Here is a 20,096-nt window from a genome sequence, read left to right on the forward strand (position 1 = left end):
TTATCCTATTATCTGACATAGAGATTCATTTTCATACCCTTCTTAGCAAACTTGATTTAAAATTTATATCCAACTTTGAATTCTTCCACTTGGTTTAGTTTTACATTTTTAAGTCTCTATCTCTCTATCTCAGTCTCTGTGTGCGTGTGTAAGTTTGTCCATCACCTGTTTTGAGTCAACTTTTGTCAAGCTATGAACCAGTGTGCATTTAGAGCACACGTTAGCGAAAAGCTGGTAGTGCATAATTTCAAATAAACTTAAAATAATGTTCTGAACTTTGTAAGAGTGATTATCTTTTAAAATCAACTTATGTCATCAGAGATAAGTAAAATAATTCATAAAAAGTACAGTTTTTTACATAGTGATTTATTTTAAAGTGCAATATATAATTACAAAGTTTCTGATAAAAATAGTTTAGAATACAAAATTTAAAGCTTTACTTAAAGCACTCATAATAAATACACACGTTATTAGCCATGAAAATAAAAAACTTAAAGCATATTTCCAACCTCCTGAGTTTTTATGATAGCTAATGCTTAAAGATTTTTAAGATACACATTTATAAAAAAAAAAAATCGAGGTTCATTACGCTGTTTAACAACTATGTACAAATATCTACCATACAGTGTAAAAGGGGCTTTATCATCTGATTAGAAATGCTGAAACCAGCTTGCCAGTGGCACCTGTCTGTAACTCCAGCACTCAGGAGGCTGGGGCGCGGGATCATAAGTTCAAGGCCAACCTAGACTACTATAGTAAGAGACTCTGTCTTAGACACACATACACACACACACACACACACACACACACTAAACTGAGTTGTCCTCAGAAAAACAAATATTGTATGTTTTCTCTAATGTGTGGTTTCTAGATTTTACTTAGATACCTAAAGCCATGTACATACAGATGTCATGAGAGTGGCTATGAAACTGTCTGGGAGACAAAGGGAACTAACGGGAGGAGGAGGGTATGGCACCCAACATACATGACATACTTGTTAGAAAATGTTGTATTTAAAAATAAGTGTTTTTAATTGATAAAACAAAACCAGGAAATGCTTAAATCCCGTTTTTACACTATTACCTTTTAAAACAACAAAGTTCTTATAATAGGGTCTGTATCGCACTGTTGATACAAATGTACACAGCACATTTTCTCTCTGTGTGCTGACACGTCGTGCACATTTGACCCAGAGACTGATCAGAGCATGGCAAAGTGCAGCTTTAACTGCTTAATTAGGTGCTGTGTGTCCACATGCTCAGGAAACGCTGCTTCCGACTTCTGAGCAGCAACATAGCTTCTCTGAAGATCTCCAATCTGTAAGAAATACCAAATCACAAATAAGATCTACATGTTGAAAAACTGTGAGGGGTTCTTAAAGGGAAATTGTGGTTAAGAATTACCTCATCTGGCTAAGAATCATAGCCAAACTTAGGGGATAGAGTACAGGGAATCTTATGAAAGAAGGGGGAGATACAGAGAGACCTGGAGGGGACAGGAGCTCCACAAGGAGTACAACAGAACCAAAAAACTCTGGGTCCAGGGGTCTTTTCTGAGACTGATACTCCAACCAAGGACCATGCATGGAATTAACCTAGAACTCCTGCACAGATGTAATCTATGGAACCACAGCCTAGTAAGGGGTACAGGGGCTGTCTCTGACATGAACTCGGGCTGGTTCTTTGATCACCTCCCCCTGATGGGGGAGCAGACTTGCCAGGTCACAGAGGAAGACAATGTAGCCAGTCCTGATGAGACCTGATAGGCTAGGGTCAGATGGAAGGGGAGGAGGACCTCCCCTATCAGTGGATTTGGAGAGGGGCATGGGAGGAGATGAGAGAGGGAGGGTAGGATTGAGAGGGGATGAAGGAGGGAGGATGGGATTAGGAGGAGATGAGGGAGGGAACTACAGCTGGAATACAAAGTGAATAAACTGTAATCAATAAAAAAATAAATTAATTTAAAAAAAGAATGAAAAAATATTAAAATAGGAGGAAAGGGGGCATAAATAAGCATGTAAAGTGAATAAATATATAAATTCATAATTTCAAACTTAAAGAAAATAAAAACACTTCCTCAGATCAAAAAAAAAAAAAAAAGAATTACCTCATCTAAGTTAGAAATCTATCATGAAACCAAATGAAGAAAATGAAATTATGTAAGTACTATGTGCTCCATTATAGTTGTTTAGCATTGAATCAGAAGCCTGGGTTTTCTTTCCCTGTTGCTGATAGAATTGTAAGTACAAGAGAGAATTTGTATGCCTCAAGGTCCAGCTCAATGTAGCTAGAATAAATGCCACATCCAATAAATGTGACATTTTGATTAGTGTAGTATCCCTTAGACATGAAATTTTAGCAAAATATATAGCTTAAGATATAAGATATACTCTGAGAAGTTCTAAGTGATACTAAATGCAAGAGTGTTGGGCAGATAGTTGTTCTTTAAGTTTATAAAGGATATTACTAATCTACTTTCATTCGTGTATAAACTTCTGGAAAGACAGAACATTTTTAGTGTGTACACAAAAAACAATCTAGATGATTCAGCTCTAATGGATTTTTAATAACATGTTTACGCTGTTTAGATTGAAGTGGTTTCCTTGTAAAATCATAACATCTCCAAAATTCTCACCATTTTATAGTATTTTGCTGAACTACCTTTGAAGAATCCTTTGGGGTGAGAATCACTAAGGCACGCTGATCTTCCTGTAAGTCAGTGCTGTGCAATTACTAAGCAGCAGCAGCAGGGTGCAGCGGGAGGTGGAGGGGCATGATGGCAGCTGGCATTCAGTTCGGAATCACGCACACATGCCATGTGGCTCTAGGGTGTGTCTTTGTTTTATTTTCTTCATATTTCTTTTTTTATTCTTTTCAGTTATGTGGAGGTGTGAGTGCAGGTGCAGTCACAGCCAGAGATGCAGAATCTCCCAGAGCTGGAGTTACAGACGACTGTGAGCCACCTGATGTGGGTGCCGAGAATCAAATTCTGGACCTTTGGAAGAGCCACAAATACTCTTAACAACACAGCCAACCCCAAAGACCCCTGCTATTTGGGTTTTGCTGAGACTGGTTCTTTCTGGTCTAGCTTTGAACTAGCGGCCCTTCTTCCTTAGCCTTCAGTGTTGAGGGCTTCGCAGACTTGAGCCTCCACTCCCAGCTATTGGTGCCTCCAAAGCTCTGTGAGCATCAGGCTCCACATGAATGTAAGCACCGTGAGGCAGAAGTTTTTGTCTACTTCATTCATTGCTACGTCTTCCATGCTGGCCTCATGGCTTACTCCACAGAGAGGCTCGGTAAAGAAGCATCCCTGGGGTTCCAGTGAGAATTCAGGGAGGTAGGTAGAACACCCCCAGCAGACCTGGAACTCAGCACCTGTCCCAAAACTGTAAGATGAGAGAGAGCTTTTCCTATTTTTAAAGCAGACATGTTTGGATAGTTTCATGTTCACGCTATAAAAATATCATGTTGATGTCTTCAGTCAATAAAACCCTGTACTTTTAGGACAACATTCTCACCTGTTTTCTAATCCTCAAGACAGACTTTGCTATTCATGATAAAAGTGCAGAGATGTCCCTGGTGTGTTTGTTTATGTCTTATTAAAAACAGCTCACTTATTAAAAACACTCACCAGGCATGGTGACACACTCCTTTAATGCCAGCACTCCAGAGGCAGAGGCAGGAGAATCTCTGTGAGTTCGAGGCCAGAGGGAGTTCCAGGACAGCCAAGGCTACACAGAAAAAGCCTGTCTCCAAAAATGCAAAAACAAAAACAGCTCATTATTTCTTTTGGCTTCTGAATATTAACTGATTGGCCACGAATACTAAAATACTAATAGTTATCTTACCCTCATATTGTTTGCAACTAAACAATATTCACTAGCATCCTTAATTCATAACAATGTTGAGAAAGGGTGGTGAAAATATAATCTGCAGATAACAGACAGGGTTCCTCTCTGTAGAAGTCAATTATAAATCCTTCCTGAACCAGGAGTTATCTAACAAGTGTTTCCTCAGTGATTAAATGTGTTATTTTAAAACGTAAGATATTTCTCCTACAACTTAAAGTGGTGTTTTAGTTAATACGCAGTGATAAAGTTTATTACATAATCTCCTGAAGTGAAGATATTTGTGATAAAAGTTTTTAAAAAGTCATTTCTTTCAGATTGGGGAAAAAAATCAACCTTCTGTTCAGAAAGATAAGGTTTAAAATGTTGTATTCAGTCGGTATTTTTTTAAACTAAGAAAGATCAAGAACGTGTCAGATGATAAATTAATAAAGAAAGAAAATACCTTATCAGAGACTGTTGCAAAATTAAAATGTGGCTCGTACATATGGGGTGCTAAAGAAGATGCCGTTTGTAACAGTGCCCGTGCCTGTGGGGAGAAAAGAAGAAAAAGCCACAGATGAGTGCATGTCACTCTGTATCTATGGTTTTTTAGGTTCAAACAAAAAACCTGGAACCAGACCTTAAAATTATCCTGTGGGAAATATGGATGCCATTCCTCAGAAAATAGAATGATGTAATAAAACATAGCTTACTACGGATACACTGACAAAATTATATTAGTGATACATACTTCAAAAGAGGGAATTGGAAATGTAGAGTAGATACAGGCTGTTTGAGAACCACTGCCTCAGAAAGTTTGCGCTTCAGTAGGACACAAAATTTGAAATACAATCTTCTCAAGGCTTAAACCAAAGTCTTCTTGTCTTAAGCTTTGTTATTGGTGATCAACTTAGGAGGTTCTACTTATCTGCTTCCTAATAACAACTTAACACCAATACATTTCAAAGTCCAAAGTTCTGCACTGGTGAGAGCAAGAAAGCATTCATTATACTGCTGACCAGTTTGCTAAGTGAAATAGCTACCGGAAGTGACAAGCTTTCTCTAAAGCACTGTCCTAGTTGGGGTTACTGTTGCTGTGACAAAACACCATGACCAAAAGCACGCTGAGGAGGAAAGGGTTCATTTGGCCGACACTTCTGCATCACCATTACTAAAGGAAGCCGGGGAAGGAACTCAAGCAGGGCTGAAATTTGGAGGCAGGAGCTGATACAGAGGACATGGAGGGATGCTGCTTACTGCCTTGTTCTCCACGACTTGCTTAGCCTGCTTTCTTATAGAATCCAGGACCACCAGCCCAGGAATGGCACCACCCACAGAGGGCTGCTCCTTTACCCCATTAATCACTGATTAAGAAAATGCCCCACAGGTGGATCTTATGGAGTAATTTTCTTAACTGAGGTTCCCTTCTTTCCAGTGCTTCTTCCTTGTGTCAAGTTGATGTAAAACAAGCCATCACGAGTACTCAAATAAAAATTAAGATTACATTTCACAGAACCATGTTTTGCAGAGACCATGGATTAACAAACAGATGCTCATGTGTGCACCAGTTCATATGATGCCATTGGACAATCTTCTCTAAACTCTAAACTTGTGTCCATGACCCTGAGGACAAATTCATTTATCTTTTATTGAAATGGAAAAAAAAGAGCACACTGATTCATATAAGACAACACATACTAGATTTTACTAATAAAACGGGGTGAATGTAAAAGTTTTCATAACATCTGAAATCAGTGGACTGGTGAGATGGCTCAACAGGGAAGGACACTTGCTACCTGGCGACCTGAGCTCAATCCCCAGAACTCTCATGGAAGAAGGGAGGCAGGGGAGAACTCGCTTCTACAAGCGGTTCTCTCACTTTTACATGTGTGACATGAAATGTGTACATACTTGAGCCCATGTACACACACATAGATCAATGGCATTTTAGGCGGGTGCCGGGGGTCTGAACCCAGGTTTCATGCTGCCGTGCGAGCACTTTACAGCCAGAGCTCTCCCAGCCCCTCCAGACAGTGACTTCAGGCTTCCCGAGTGCCAGTGCCGTTCCCACTGCTCAGAGTGCAGAAGTTACATAACAAATGAGGTCCCTGTTTTCAAGCAGCCGACAGTCTGCTCTCTACACACACCAATAGCTGGTAAAATGAGAGGCGGGGGAAGCACGTGGCGTGCTAGACCTCGAGAGCTTTTTTTAGACTGATGTTTGGATGGTTTTTCTAAGGACATGGTACTTAAGACCCAAGTGATGAAAGGAAACATCATTGCAAGAACCGGGGATCCTGCAAAGGCCTGAAGGAAGACAAAGCACTGTGTCATGTCTGTAGAGCAGCAGGAAAGTTGCATGTGCTTGAAGCCAGTGAGAAATGAGCACACGGATGTTCTCAAAGAATATAGGGGCCACACAGGCCATGGCAGGAAGCTTGGGTTTTAGTCCAAATGCACAGAGAAGGGACTGGAGGATTTTAGTAAAGCAGTAATAAAATAATACTGTTTAATAACAAAACCCATTAGCCTATTCAAAGGACTATGTGCTGCTGCTTCATTCATTCATTCATTCACTCACTCATTCATTCATTCATTCATTCATTCATTCATTCATCAATCCATCATTAAGTTACTCAGTAGTCTCCCTGACAGTGGGAAGAAAGGGGGAGGGTCCGCATCTCAGTTGGCAAAGTGTCCACCCATGTGGTATGTGTGCAGGAGGGAGACCAGAGGAGGCACCTGGGATGGTGAAGGGAAGAGATGAATGTGGGGTAGAGAAGAGGAACCAGGGTGAGCTACAGCTGACGGGACTGATGTGGGTGCAGAGGTGGCAGACAGAGGAAGGAAGGAAGGAGTGGTTGGAAGGGTAGCTGCCAGTGTTGGCAGGAGCAGCTAGATCGGGGGAGGGAGGCAGTGTGTTTCAGGCAGTGAAACCACGGAGGCGTGCATTATTCCCAGTAAATCAAATGTTCAATTCTGGCCTCTGAGAAGTGAAGTGACTTGACCAAGGTCACACAGCTAGTACATGACAGAGCAGGGATTCAGACTCAGTCAGGCCTGTCAGACTCGAGAGCTACTAAAGAGTAATGACAAGACATAGTGACAGCCAAGTGTCAGTTTTCCTCTGAAGGAAGCCGGTGGTCTTTGGTGACAGTAGCACTCCTCTGACCTGTTCAATGTGACCCTTCCGCATCTCTAGCACGGCTAGGTTGTTGTAGGCCTCGGCATGGTGGTTGTTGTGGACCAGGGCCAGCCTGAAGCACTGATGGGCTAGGTTTGTATCTCCTATTCCCTGCAAAGAAACGCACATGTTTATACACATGGAGCTGCACTCCCCCACAGCCATAGCCTCCCTCATTGTGCATATAAATCCTTCTAGCTACACAGAGAAAACAAGCACCACCCATAGCAGCGAAGGGTGAGTTCTGTGCATGGATTTAACTTGAGGATATAAAATGACTCCCATCAACCTCAACTGTCAGTTGGATTTATGATATCTGAGAATTTCTTCACATGATCATATGGTGACTTTTTCATAACAGGAAACACACACACACACACACACACACACACACACACACACACAACATACCACAGCTATGTGCCCCAGGTTGTACCAGACATCAGCTGCCTCCTCTTCGTTTTCGGCCAGGGAAAGGGCACGTTCAAATGAGGTCAGAGTCATGTCGTACTGCTGGGCGTAGAAGCAGCACAGCCCCAGGTTATTGAAAAGCTGGCAGCTATAGACTCCCATCTGCAAGAGGCGCCTTTTCAAAGAGGAGCACAAAATTCGCTATCAGACCAGCTTTACCAATGTAAACATTTTTTAAAGCTGGAAGTGAATTAATTTAATAACTCTCGGACCCCTGAAGAACACTAACACAAGCAGATTAATAAATGTTTAAAGCAATGCTCACAACTTGTCACAGGGCCATGTGTCCAGGGACAAGGTCAGAAAAGTGGTTTTTAATGTTGTTTTTTTCTAAAAGCTTTATTACAAAGAAAGGAGAAAGAGTCACAAAGAGGGAAGTTCACATGTGTCACTTCAGAGGCCTCAGTGCCTGCTGGGAATTCGCTGAGGCCTGATCCAGCCTGAGGAGCATGGTCCACATTTACCACTAAGCCTTCTGTTGCACCCTGGATTCCTGTGTCTACACTGCACGGTAGATTCACTCCCGTGAGCCTCTGCCATGGGAACTGCCACTGCAGGTAGCTCTCTGTGTTCCCATGGCAGCTCGACAGCCTCACTTTGCTTCTGTGTATCATTAGTCCCACAGAGTTCAAATACACAAATGATAAGCTAGCCCCCCTGCTCCAAGAAGCTTTGAGCCACTTCAGGGTGGAGGGTATAGCTTTGTGTGCTGGACAGCATGTGCAGCCTTTATGTTCCGGTACGTGTTTGGAAAGAACTTGTCAGCTGTCACCCTACTCCTATACATTACAGGGCTGAAACCACCAGCTAAACATAAACTTTAGGGGCCAGTGAAATAGCTTAGTAAAGGTGTCCATCTCAAAGCCTGGGAACCTGAGTTTGATCCCTGGGACTCTCGCAGTGGAAGGAAAGAGCTGATTTAAAGGAAGCTACCTTTTAACCTTCACAAGCAAGCCATGGTGCATGCACACAAATAAATACTGGATTTAACTGTTAAAAAATGCATTTTAGAAGCCACGTGTAGGATAAAATAAGTATGTACTTAAAACAGAACCAGTGACCACAATTTACTTAGACTTGGAAAAAGCTGAAAACATGTGACCGTGTTTTAGGTCCTCATCAAGGTTCAGAACACAGAGCTACTGCAAACCCCTTCCTGCTTCAGCCTCTCTGTCTTTAGGTTTTGTGGTAATAAGAGGCAGTGACAACGAGAAACACTTTAAGTAGCTATTTAGCCTCTGTTGTTTCTTGACAACTAATAGGAATTCACCCTGAGCCAAAATGAAAGGTTGGCCATGCAGGTCTGTTTCTCCAGGGTGCTGGCCTGCACACCCCCAAAGTGCCGAATACCACTTTAATCCTCAGAAAGCAGCTGAGAGACGCAGATCTTAGAGCCAAGCTCGTGCGGCCTATGCATAATGCATCATTTCTCTATATTTTCATTCCATCCCTTTATGGTTTCACCAACTTTTCCTGCAGATGCAGGGTAACACCCACCTGTAAAACCGGAGTGCAACCTCTGGCTGGTCAGAATAAAAGTGATTACTTCCAATGCAGGCGATGGCTTCCACGTGAGTATTGTCTTGTTTCAGAACTTCTTTGTAGTATTCTGCTGCTGCTGAACTATTGTTCATTTCCTGTTCCCCATCCAGACAGAAGAGCAACATGTTATTGACACTGGACAAAAAGCTGCTTTTTTTGTTTTTGTTTTTGTTTTTCCTGACCGATTTAAGTTCTTTCATTCAACAAATATTTATTTGTAGTCTGCCATGTCAGACTCTGTTCTAGACAGCAGGGACAAAATCCTAATGAAAACATGAAGTCATCGTCCCCAAGGAGGTGACAGCTGGTGGGGAAGACAAACAAATGAGTCAGTGTGGGACGTAATGTAAGGAAGGATGAGCAAGGGAAAGAAACAACGCAGGGTGAGCAGAAAGCAGAGGGAGCAGGGGCACTTGTTAGAGGCCCTGTCTGACAGAGATGGAAATGAAGTGAGGTGTGAGAGCCAGCATTTGTGGAGATAATCTTACTCGGCAGAGAGACCAAAACCCAGAAGTCTAACATGAAAACACTTAGAAGAAACACTTCCCCAGTGAGCCTGGAAAGGAGGCAGTGCCCACCAGAACACCATAGAGGCAGCCAGGCCCTTTGACCATGGGGAGAGCCTTGAACTTCATACAACGTTGGGAGAACACCAGAGGATGAGAAACAGAGGCACACCACAACCATACTGCATCGTGTTTAAGAAATCACCTGGTGGCCAACTATAGGTTGTACCAAATATGGAAACAAGGTGTAAGAAATAAATGAAAGCAACCCAGACCAAGTTGAGAAATACATACTTAGGCAAAAACCAAAGGAGCCTTCTTCAGTCACTGTATACATTTGTAAAACATAGGTAATCACAGGTAAATGTTTGCGGAAACGAATTGTTTGCAGAAGGGAGCAAAACAAATAACCCTTCAGATGACCTTGATAGGTGAGAAAGCATCATTATAGTGAGGGACAGCCCCACAGTAGGAGAGCATCAGGAGAGACTGCATCACCCAGAGGCTTTCACTTTCCCCAAAAGAGCTCCATTAGGAGACACCCACCACGTATAGCAAGGAGGAAATGAGGGTCTTAGAGGAGAAGAACCTTCAGTTTCCAAGGACAAAGGTGGTTTCTGCCACTTAGAAGCTCTTGAGGTGGGGTGGAGTGGGCAAGCTCCATGCCATGAAATCTAGCTTGCCTGGTCTACTTTCTAGGAGACACAGGAAGGGAAGGATTAGATAAAAGCACACATTTTACACATGTCCTAAGTCCAGGGATGAAGGGGCTGGGCTTACTCACAGCTGCAAGTGGAAGGGAGGGAACTAAATTCACTGTAAGTGCGGAAAAAACACCGTACACCTCGTCAGCTCATCCCAGAGCCGAGAGGGGCGTGTCCTGCGACCCAACACCAATGCTGTTCAAGTCTCACCATGTTGCCCACTCTGGGCTTGACCCTGAGCTTGAGCTAGCTCCTTCCTCAGCTTCCCGAGTAGCTGGACTGCAGGCAAACGTCATCCCATCTGGCTCAACATATACTATTAATAAAGGTTTTCACCTCTCAAATCTACCTCATGGCCAAGTCCATCTGCCATGAAACTTTCCTTATATCCAACTTCACACAGATCTCTTCTGCCTCTCAAGTTACATAGCATTCACTGTCACCCACACACTTGCTCTTTTCACAGGAGAACTATTTAAAAAAAACAAAAAAAAAAAACAAAAAAAAAAACATGGTTTTTCTGTGTAGTCTTGGCTATCCAGCCTGGCCTCGAACTCAAGAGATTCGCCTCCTCCTGCCTCCCCGAGTGCTGGGATTAAAGGTGCGCACCACCTTGCCCAGCCACAGGAGAACTCTTATTTACATTCGATTTGAATCACCACACAGTTCTTTAAACATAGGACTTGTATTTGATACAAGGCTCACGAAGAGTAGGACTGTACCGCAGAGCACATTTGCAGACTTTATATATATAAAGTAATATGTAAAGTAAGTTCGTTCACAAGTGGAGTCAAATTCTCCCAAGTCCTCTTTTCAATTGGTCATCCATGTCTGGGTTTTTCAAAACAGTACTGTCTGTGCACTTGGTGTTTTGCTTTTTAAATTTTATTAATAACTCTACATGTATGTGAGATACGATGTGCAGCCTTGACAGGCACATGATGTAGAATGAGCCTAGTGCGCACATCTGTGGCCTCACCTACTTCTCATCTCTTCGTGATGAAGACAGTTAAGATACTTTGGTGCTCCTTAAAAGTGTTCCCCGCCACTGCTCAGGACTTGCTTCCAAGTTCCTAACAGTTTTTGTAGTTCGGATGCCTGTGCTTTCTGGATCTAACCAGCAGGTGTCAACCAAAGCTTTCGGGCAACAATCAGAAATAATTACCATGTTCACCATGTTGGCTAATTGCAATAATTGCCAGGTTTTTCACAAGAGCTGCAGATGAGAAAAACTGCACATCAGCCACTACGTGGCTACAAGGATCAAAAGAAAATGGTGGTTTATATAAATGCCATGAAATATTATTCAGCCATTAAGAAGACAAAATCATGTCATTTGCAGGAATATAGGTAGAAGTGGAGATAATCATGCTAAGGAAAAGAAGCCACACCCAGAAAGAAAAGTGTTGTTTCTCTCTTATGTGGAATCTAGACTTAAAAGAAAAGAAAGGCTTGAAACAGAATGCTAACCAGATGAGGAGGAGGAAGGAAGGAAGACAAAAGAGAATGAAGTAGTGCTAAATAAGATCAAAGATATACATGCATGAGCATATCATAACGAATCCCAGTACTTTGTGCAGCAACTACATGGTGATGAAAGGAAAGATGCTACGTATTTTAAGATGTACCCTAATGCCAAAGGTGTTCAAACATAAAAAGGGATCCTGTGTCTGAATGTGTCTGTGTGCATGTGTTATTGTGTGTAGATGTGCATGCGGAGGCCACATGTCAACCCTGGCTGTCATTCTCCAAGTACTCGTCACTTTCATTGTGGAGAGAGGACAGGTCGTCGCCTGAAAATCCCAGTGAGGCTTGCTTCGGGTGCTTGGAGTCCAAGCCCACTGACGCACTGTTCTTTCTCAATGAAGTGGTCAGCTGCCAACCAGAGCACATTGGCTTTCCTGTGTGTGACGTACGTGTGCACACATCTGTCCGTGCGTGTGTGCAATGTGGAGGCCGGATGCCAACGCTGGGCCTCTTCCTCTGTTGCTCTCTACCTTATTTATTTTTATTTCAAGAAAAGGTCTCTCACGGGAGCTAGAGCTCAGTGGTTTGGCTAGACGGCTGGTGGTGGAGTTCCAGAAATCTTTTTCTTTCTTTATTTTTTTATTAATTACAGTTTATTCACTTTGTATCCCAGCTGTAGCCCCCTACCTCGTCCCCTCCCAATCTCCCCTCCCTCCCTCATCTCCTCCCATGTCCCTCTCCGAGTCCACTGATAGGGGGGTCCTCCTCCCCTTCCATTTGACACTAGCCTATCAGGTCCCATCAGGCCTGGCTGCATTGTCTTCCTTTGAGGCCTGGTAAGGCTGCACCCCACTCAGGGGGAGGTGATCAAAGAGCCAGTCACTGAGTTCATGTCAGAGACAGTCTCTGTTCTCCTTACTAGGGTACTCACTTGGAGACTGAGCTGCCATGGGCTACATCTGAGCAGGGGTTCTAGGTTATCTTGTCACTACCGCCCCAGTGTTGGGTTATGTGTGCAAGCTGCCACAACCGGCTCTTTTTCTGTGGGTTCTGGGGAGCTACTTGGGTCCTCACACTTGCCAGGCAAGCACATGACTAAGTTATCACCCCAGCCTATTGTGTTTTGGCACTTTCTGATCAAAACAGACATTTACATGTTTTTACAGTGTTTGATTGTCATAGAGATCACATACCGCCCAGTCCGTTTTTGGTAAACCTCAGTTACCCTTTACATTTTTAAGCAAAAGAACAGGATATAAACATTTCCGAGTAACTGCACACTGTAGAGGAAAATTCCCAGAAGTAAAACAGCCCCAAAGAAGAACCAGGTGTCACTTCTTGTTGACTCTGAACACCTGCCAGGTGGGCTGCGTCAACACATGCTCAAACAACAGCGCGCACACATGGCGTCTGCCTCTTCACACCCTTGACAGCCTAGCTTCTGTGCAACTTCTTCAGCTCTGCCAGTCCAGGCAAGGGGAAAGTGGCAGAGGGTTGGTTTACTGCTTAATTCAGAGCAGAGACCGGGTGTTTAACATATGAGACATCTTACTTGCTCTTCCTTGAGCTGCCAACTTGTGACCTTTGTCTATTTTCTGAGCTAGCCTGCCTTCTGCTCTTTCATTACTGGCATTCTGTGCTGCTGTAACAGAACAGCATGTGCAGGGTAACAGAGGAACAGAAAATTATTCAGCTACATCTGGGAGGCTGTGGAGCCCAAGATCAAGGGGTGGTATCTGGTGAGGACCACCATACTGACCTGATACTCATGTGTCAGCTGTGATGTGTCCCAGGCATGACAGGCAGTGCCGCTGGTTGATATTTTAACCTTTTAATTTGATTTTATTTACATTTTTAGTTTTGCTATATAGGGTTGTTATTATTATCTATTTTCTTGAGAGCACAGAGTTCCACCTGCCTCTGCCTCCCAGTGCTGGGATTACAGGCATAGACCACTATGCTTGGTGTATACATACACTATGCTTGGCTTTGGTATATAGAAAATCTGTATAGTAAATAAAAGTTCTCAAATATCAGTCTTTCTTATTATGTTTTTATGAAATGATATTGTTTAAAAAAGATTTTCCTCATGTAGGAAAAGGATGGATGGTTCACTGGCTAAGAGCAATGCTCTTCCAGAGGACCTGAGTTCCATTCCAAGCACCTACATGATGGCGCACAAGGATCCAAAGCCCTCTTTTGGCCATGGGCACCAAACATGAACTGTGGTACACAGTCTTACGTGCAGGTAAAAACACCCATACACATAAAAATAACTTATTAAAACTTAAAGATATTTTCCTCATTCTAATTTATACAAATACTGTGCCTGTGGCTTTTGTTGTTGGTGGTGGTGGTGTTTTGTTTTTCTGAAATTTTCAGTTTCTTTGATGGACAGTTTTCACTATTAGTTTGACACAACCTGGGATCCCCTGGAAATAGAATCTTGATAAAGAATTATTTAGATCAGCTTAGCCCATGGGATGTCTGTGGGAGACTGTGTTGACTACGGGGATGATCCAGTCCACTGTGGGCAGAAGCATTCCCTAGGCATGGGGTCCTAAACAGTATAAAAGGAGAAAGCCAGCTGAGAGCAAGCAAAGATGTGTTTATTCCATCTTTGCTCTTCACTATAGAGAGGGTGTGACCAGCTGTTTGAGCTCCTACCTTGATTTCCCCTCTGTCATGGGTCTTAACCTGGGGTAATAAGCTGAAAAAACACTTTCCTCCCTAAGTTGTTTCTATCAGGATATTTTATCACAGCAACAAAAATGAAACTAAAATAGTTCCATGTTTCGAGGTTTTGGCACTTTTTAAAAATGTAGATCTGAGCCTGGAAAGATGACTGTCTGTGATTGTTGCAGAACACTGGGTCCTGGTTCAACCCCAGAAACCACATGAAAAAGGCAGGCATGGTGGTACATGTGTGCAATCCCAGCGCTGAAGGGGTGGATTTCTGGGGCCTGTTAGCCAGGCTAGACTAATTGATGAGCCTAGGTCCCAAAAACCAAGGGAGGCGGCTACTAAGGACTGATATTAGGGTGCCCTCTGGCATCATACACATGGACACATACATGCACACAATAGGTACACACTTTAAATCTGGCTGAAATAATTCTTTCAACATGATAAATACTTGTTCATTCGCTCTATTTTTAAAGTATTTGATTAATAATCTAATAACTCAATTGACTTAACAGCCTGTCTTTGTCACATTCTAAATTTTCATATATTCTCTCTGTTGGTCCTTAAACTTATTCCTGCATCAGAAATGGTTAAATCATAATAAATTTTAATAACATATACTTAAAATAACACTTCCATGTATATAAATATCAGCTCAAGTGTATAATAACTTAATATTAGTTAGTGATTTTTAAAGTGGTTATTTCTGAGCCAATTCATGAAACATGAACTACACTTACGGTTGAATTATTTGAAGTAAAATTGCAAATAGCTTAAAGACATGAATGCTACAGTGGTTCTGCTCTGAACAGCAAAGGAGTGTGCTCAAAATATAAAAGCCAGCGTCCTACTTTTCAGGACTTAAAACTACAGCAGGAAGATCAATTTTACACTTCTTACATATGCCTGAGGCAACCTTCATACACAATAAAGTTGAGGGGTTTCCAGTGTTACATTTCTAATTCTAAATATTTTTCAGCAAAGAACAGTTGAAATGAGGGTCTTTCTATCAAAATGCCTCAAAAAAGTTCAAAAGTATCAGAAAGTTTAACAAAGACACACATGATCTAAGCAAGTGTCTGTAAGAAACACAAGGAGGCTAAGGCAGTATGACATGCTCACTATAAAACAGGAAGCACCCAAACCATGACAGAAGGAACAATCAATAAGAAAACACAACAGAAGAGACGCCTGGAGAAATGCAAAGTCCTCAGTGGCAAATACAGTGTAGCTGCAAACTAAGGACTTGGCTAATTATCAAACCACTGTCACACAAAGAGAAAAGGAATCCTCTGGAAATTTGGCAGAAAGGAAATTAATTGTAAAGCTAAGGCAGAGATGCCACATGCAACCATTTCTACTCTCCGCCATCCCTGGCAGTAGGCTCCTTTCCTCTCTACATCCTTCTCTCTGCTGCTGTAAATGCCAGAAGGCAGCTGATGAAAGACTGTAATCTATAGGACCCCTGATTGTGGTGGTGTACAATGGCAATTCCAGCACCCTAGAGATGGAAGCAGGAAGATGGAGAGCTGAAGGCCAGTCAGGAAGGCGGACACAAAGGAAACAAAAGATCTATTCCAGAGCCAAGGCCTATCTCAGCCTTAGCAACAGCGAGCACAACAGACAGGCATAGATGGAATTCTTCTGAAAAGCAGCATGCATTAAAGATGTTAACAGCTTCCTAGCTCTTCCTGCTAGCACCTTCTGTCAAAAAGAAAAGGACAAAGGGTCTGAGAGATGCAAAGGAGAGAGTCCAATGGTCTAATCACCATCCGAAGGTAACCACCACTAATGACAGCAAGAATCCCCCTGGCTTCAGAAGGTGACTCTGTTTTATTTTCTTTCTAAGCATCTTGGTCAAAGGTTTGTCCATATTCCATTTATTTAAGGTCATAGCAAGTAAAGATAGAAAAATTCTGACAGTATTTGTTTTGATGGGTCAAAGTCTTCTTTGTATTTATAAAAGTTACGCTTCAAAAAGAAAGCTTTCTTCTAGGTATTTTAAATACACTCATTGCCATCAAAAATATAATTCATTAGTAGGGTGTGGTAGCCTGGACGGTGACCACAGAACTAAGAGAAGCTGAGAGGAGAGTGTCACCCCACAATCAAAGACAGCCTGCTCTACATTGTCAGTTCTAGGCCAGCCTGGGCTACATAATGAGACCCTGTATCAAGAAATCAAATCCAACAAAACACAGAATTCACGTTCCCCACAACATTTTGAAAATACAGAAAGTATAAGAAAATAAAAATCATTTACAAGCTATCACCTGGGCATAGCAACTCTCAATCTCTTCCACTTCTGTTAGCAAAATGATTTACCAATATTACTGTTTAAAGTCCCTACCTGCTGCAGGGCATAGCTGACATACCCTGCCCAGGGGCGGGGCTTCTCCTCTCCCAGAGGCCCCTCACTATACAATCCAGACTTCTTGGTTCCTCTGCCCCTTCCCCACCTCCTCCTTCCTGTTCTCTCTCCCCTCCCCCACCTTTCCCCCAACAGTGTGCTCCCCCTCCCCCTCCCATGCTGCTTCCAACAAACCTGCTATTAGCTCATTCTGTTTTATTTAATCAACCAATCATAAGTACCATCTTCCAATGAATTTAAAGAAAACTGAGATATGTTTGTTCAATATCATATTAAAAGTTCTAACTACCTTTTAAAGTAAAATAACAAAACCATATATATATATATATAATTATTTTATTTATAGAAAAATATTTAAGAGAATCTATGGACAAGATCTTAAAATTGAAATAGTGGCTAATATCAAACTGGCTTTTTAAAAAGTAATGTATTCCTATTCACTATCACCAAACAGAAATTACAATATTTCATTCATAGTAATACATGTATTCATAGATATACCTAGAAATACATATGTGCAGTAAAGAGTTAACTGGAGACCTGAGATTGCTGTTCTTAGGAAGGTATGCACTGGGGAACTCAGCTGATCCCTGCTCTTGAGTAAACTTTCCCCTGACGACAGGAGTGGCTTGCTAATGTGACACCATGTGTACTATGTGCTCTGTGCTGACACCTGGTAACTGTAGAAGAGTTTGACAAACTCTGGGACATGATAGGCATATGGTGTCCACATGCAGTCTCTAATGAGATTCCTGGGAGACAACAGGCTGCAGGAGGCGTGACAACTTGTTGCTGAGAGAATTAAGTGTGCTCCTTGTGACTTCACGTTGTGACTCTACCCAGCAGGGAAGCTCCTTAAGACACAGGAGTTCTCCACAGAGGTGAGACATTCCATCCTGCAGGGAAGCTAATTGAGCTCACGAAGTAAACAACTCAAAGACTTCAGGAAGTCCCTGAAACTGACCGGATGCTTTAGGTTCCTTCTTCCCCAAGCATAAGTGCACTGTAAAGACTGAGTAGCACTCTCAGACAAGCTGAGCTGCCTAGGAGAGGCTCAGACAAGATGAGTCACAAGCAGACACCAGTCTAACTGCCTAAGAGAAACAAGGATCAGCTGAGTATCTTTAGATAGAGCCCAGACGGCTCAAGCTGCCTGCCTGCAGGTCTCCAACCTGTTGAGCTGCCTGCCTGCAGGTTGGCAGAATGCTCCAGGTTTCTAGCTGTCACCCATGCTGGACTGGGCTTTGGTAATGCAACTGTCTTTCAGTCACTCCTGTTCCACTCACCTGTACTTCTATAGGTTAACTCCAAGAAAACTCATTGGCTCCCCAGGGTGGACTTTGGTGGTGTCCATCCTTTAGTCTGGGGTTGATTCCCTAGCTGGAGTAGGTAGATGTTTAACACACACACACACACACACACACACACACACACACACACACACACAGTGTCATAGAACACCTCCCTTGCAGGGGCCTTCTGTAAATTCATCCTTTGCTTCCTCTGAACATTGCCCATGAGCATTTTCCCCTCACTGATTTTGTCTCTTTTTGCACTGATACAATGTTCTTGTGAGCACACTGTATCTGTGATTTGAGAGTCTCACTAAAGGACTGAATTTTAGCATGGCTTGGGGACTCCTACCTCAGAGTCTCCCTCAGAATAATCACAAGATGTTCACTACAGTACAAAAAAAGAACAAAGGAACTGAAGAGTTATGTCATACTTGAAAATGGAAAGACAGGCAGTCTACCTGCCCACCCCATCAATCAAATAGTAGCTGCAAATTTACTCAATATGCCTGGAAGTATTAAAAAATAGTTCTCAAACCATAAATCTTAAAAATCAATATAGAAAAACAGAGAGATAAATTTTCAGCTGTAAAGGAGAAAACCCAGGTGGTAGGATGGGATCGTTGTAATGCTATAGAAGTTAGCAGGGAAGAGAACTCAATGGAAATTTTCTATAGTATCTGAGAACATGAATCTAAACCGTATAAGAATAAGTAAGAGACCAAAGCAATCCTGACAAGGCACATCTACCAGGTACCAATAGAAAAAATACAGGAATGTAGCTAGTATGAGACAGGTAGAAGACTAGACAAATAGGCCAATGGAACAGACTAGGAAAGCTCAAGTCATATCTAATAGAAATGGGAAAAACAGATGTTTGATGTTACAATTGTTAAGGGTGCTGAGATAACAGGCTACTTATACAGGAGAAATAAGTTAAATTCCTGCCTTGTATCATTGACCTCTAGGTGTCTAAAATACTTCATTATAAAAACCTAGCTGAATGAAACACACACAGCAAAATCTCTCCTTAAACTGCTGAATCATGGCCAACAATCTTAATTTTATAAACTGTGCTCTCAACTAGGACCCCAAGGGCCTATGAGCTTTTTAAAGTAGCACATAACCTCAATTTTACACCAACTTTTAAAACAATATGATTCTTACCTCATAGATCCTGGCAATTCCACAAAGCAGGGTCACCTCTCCTGGAAACTTATCTAAGCCTTGTTTGAATAGATTTAAAGCAGTCACAGGTTGATCCAATATGATATAAACCTAAAGGCAAGATATATTTCAATGAGATTACTGGTTCTTAAAATAATAGCATTTGCATGACAGGTTTTAATTATTGATTAGACAGAAATTATCTCCCAGAAATTACAGTAAGAATGTTCAATGGATATAATTAGATTCTAATAATGACTTTAAAGCTTATCTGCACGTATTGAGTATAAAAATTATCCCAAGAAATGCGTGCTGTGGGTTACTATTGTCACAAAGACTGGGTAATAGCTGGACAGGAAGGATCAGAGGAACATCTCCTCCCACCCACACCAACCCTCCACTCCCTGAAGGTCCTTTTCTGATATTCATGTCTGTTTTGCTTTTTGACCCCACTGAGTTCAAACAGGGTAATGAACATGACTATGGTTCCAAGCTACACACTGGAGCTCACCAATGGGTATGCAACTGAAGACAATGCTGTCCCTCCCCTAGAATATACCAGTAGCTAAAAGCTCAGCAGGAAGGAGTATGGCCTTCTAAGTCTCTTCTTCAATCCATGATTGACTGATTTTAGACTTAGTCTCATGCAGGCAACTATCCTGCTGTGAGATCATGGTTGCAATGGCCGTGCTGTGCCCAGGAGACAGCAGTGCTCAGCCCTTCTTCCTCTCCTTCCCTCTTACACTCCTGCTCAAAGCATGCTTCTTAACTTGGAATTTTTTTATAGATAAGCCATGATAATGTAATAACTACCACTTCACCAAGTGTTTTCTTCAGTGTGGCTTTGATGAGACTCAGGAGGTGACTTTATTCTAATA

The 20,096-nt window shown here is 42.2% G+C and overlaps 1 protein-coding gene across 3 annotated transcripts in view; it reads right to left on the bottom strand.

The window, feature by feature from the left end:
* Positions 1-371: 371 nt before the first annotated feature.
* Positions 372-20,096, bottom strand: part of Ttc8 (tetratricopeptide repeat domain 8) — a 57,252-nt gene continuing 37,527 nt past the window's right edge. For all 3 annotated transcript variants that reach the window (XM_055592938.1, XM_055592940.1, XM_055592939.1), the window contains 6 exons: positions 19,219-19,329; positions 8,982-9,121; positions 7,425-7,599; positions 7,002-7,124; positions 4,293-4,376; positions 372-1,317 (listed from right to left, as the gene is read on the bottom strand). In XM_055592938.1, the coding sequence (XP_055448913.1) occupies positions 1,201-1,317; positions 4,293-4,376; positions 7,002-7,124; positions 7,425-7,599; positions 8,982-9,121; positions 19,219-19,329 (750 nt within the window). In that variant the 3' untranslated portion in view covers positions 372-1,200. The remainder of the gene's footprint in view (positions 1,318-4,292; positions 4,377-7,001; positions 7,125-7,424; positions 7,600-8,981; positions 9,122-19,218; positions 19,330-20,096) is intronic.

This window comes from Psammomys obesus, unplaced genomic scaffold (assembly GCF_907164565.1).
Source record: "Psammomys obesus unplaced genomic scaffold, mPsaObe1.curated_primary_1811, whole genome shotgun sequence".
NCBI lineage: Eukaryota > Metazoa > Chordata > Mammalia > Rodentia > Muridae > Psammomys > Psammomys obesus.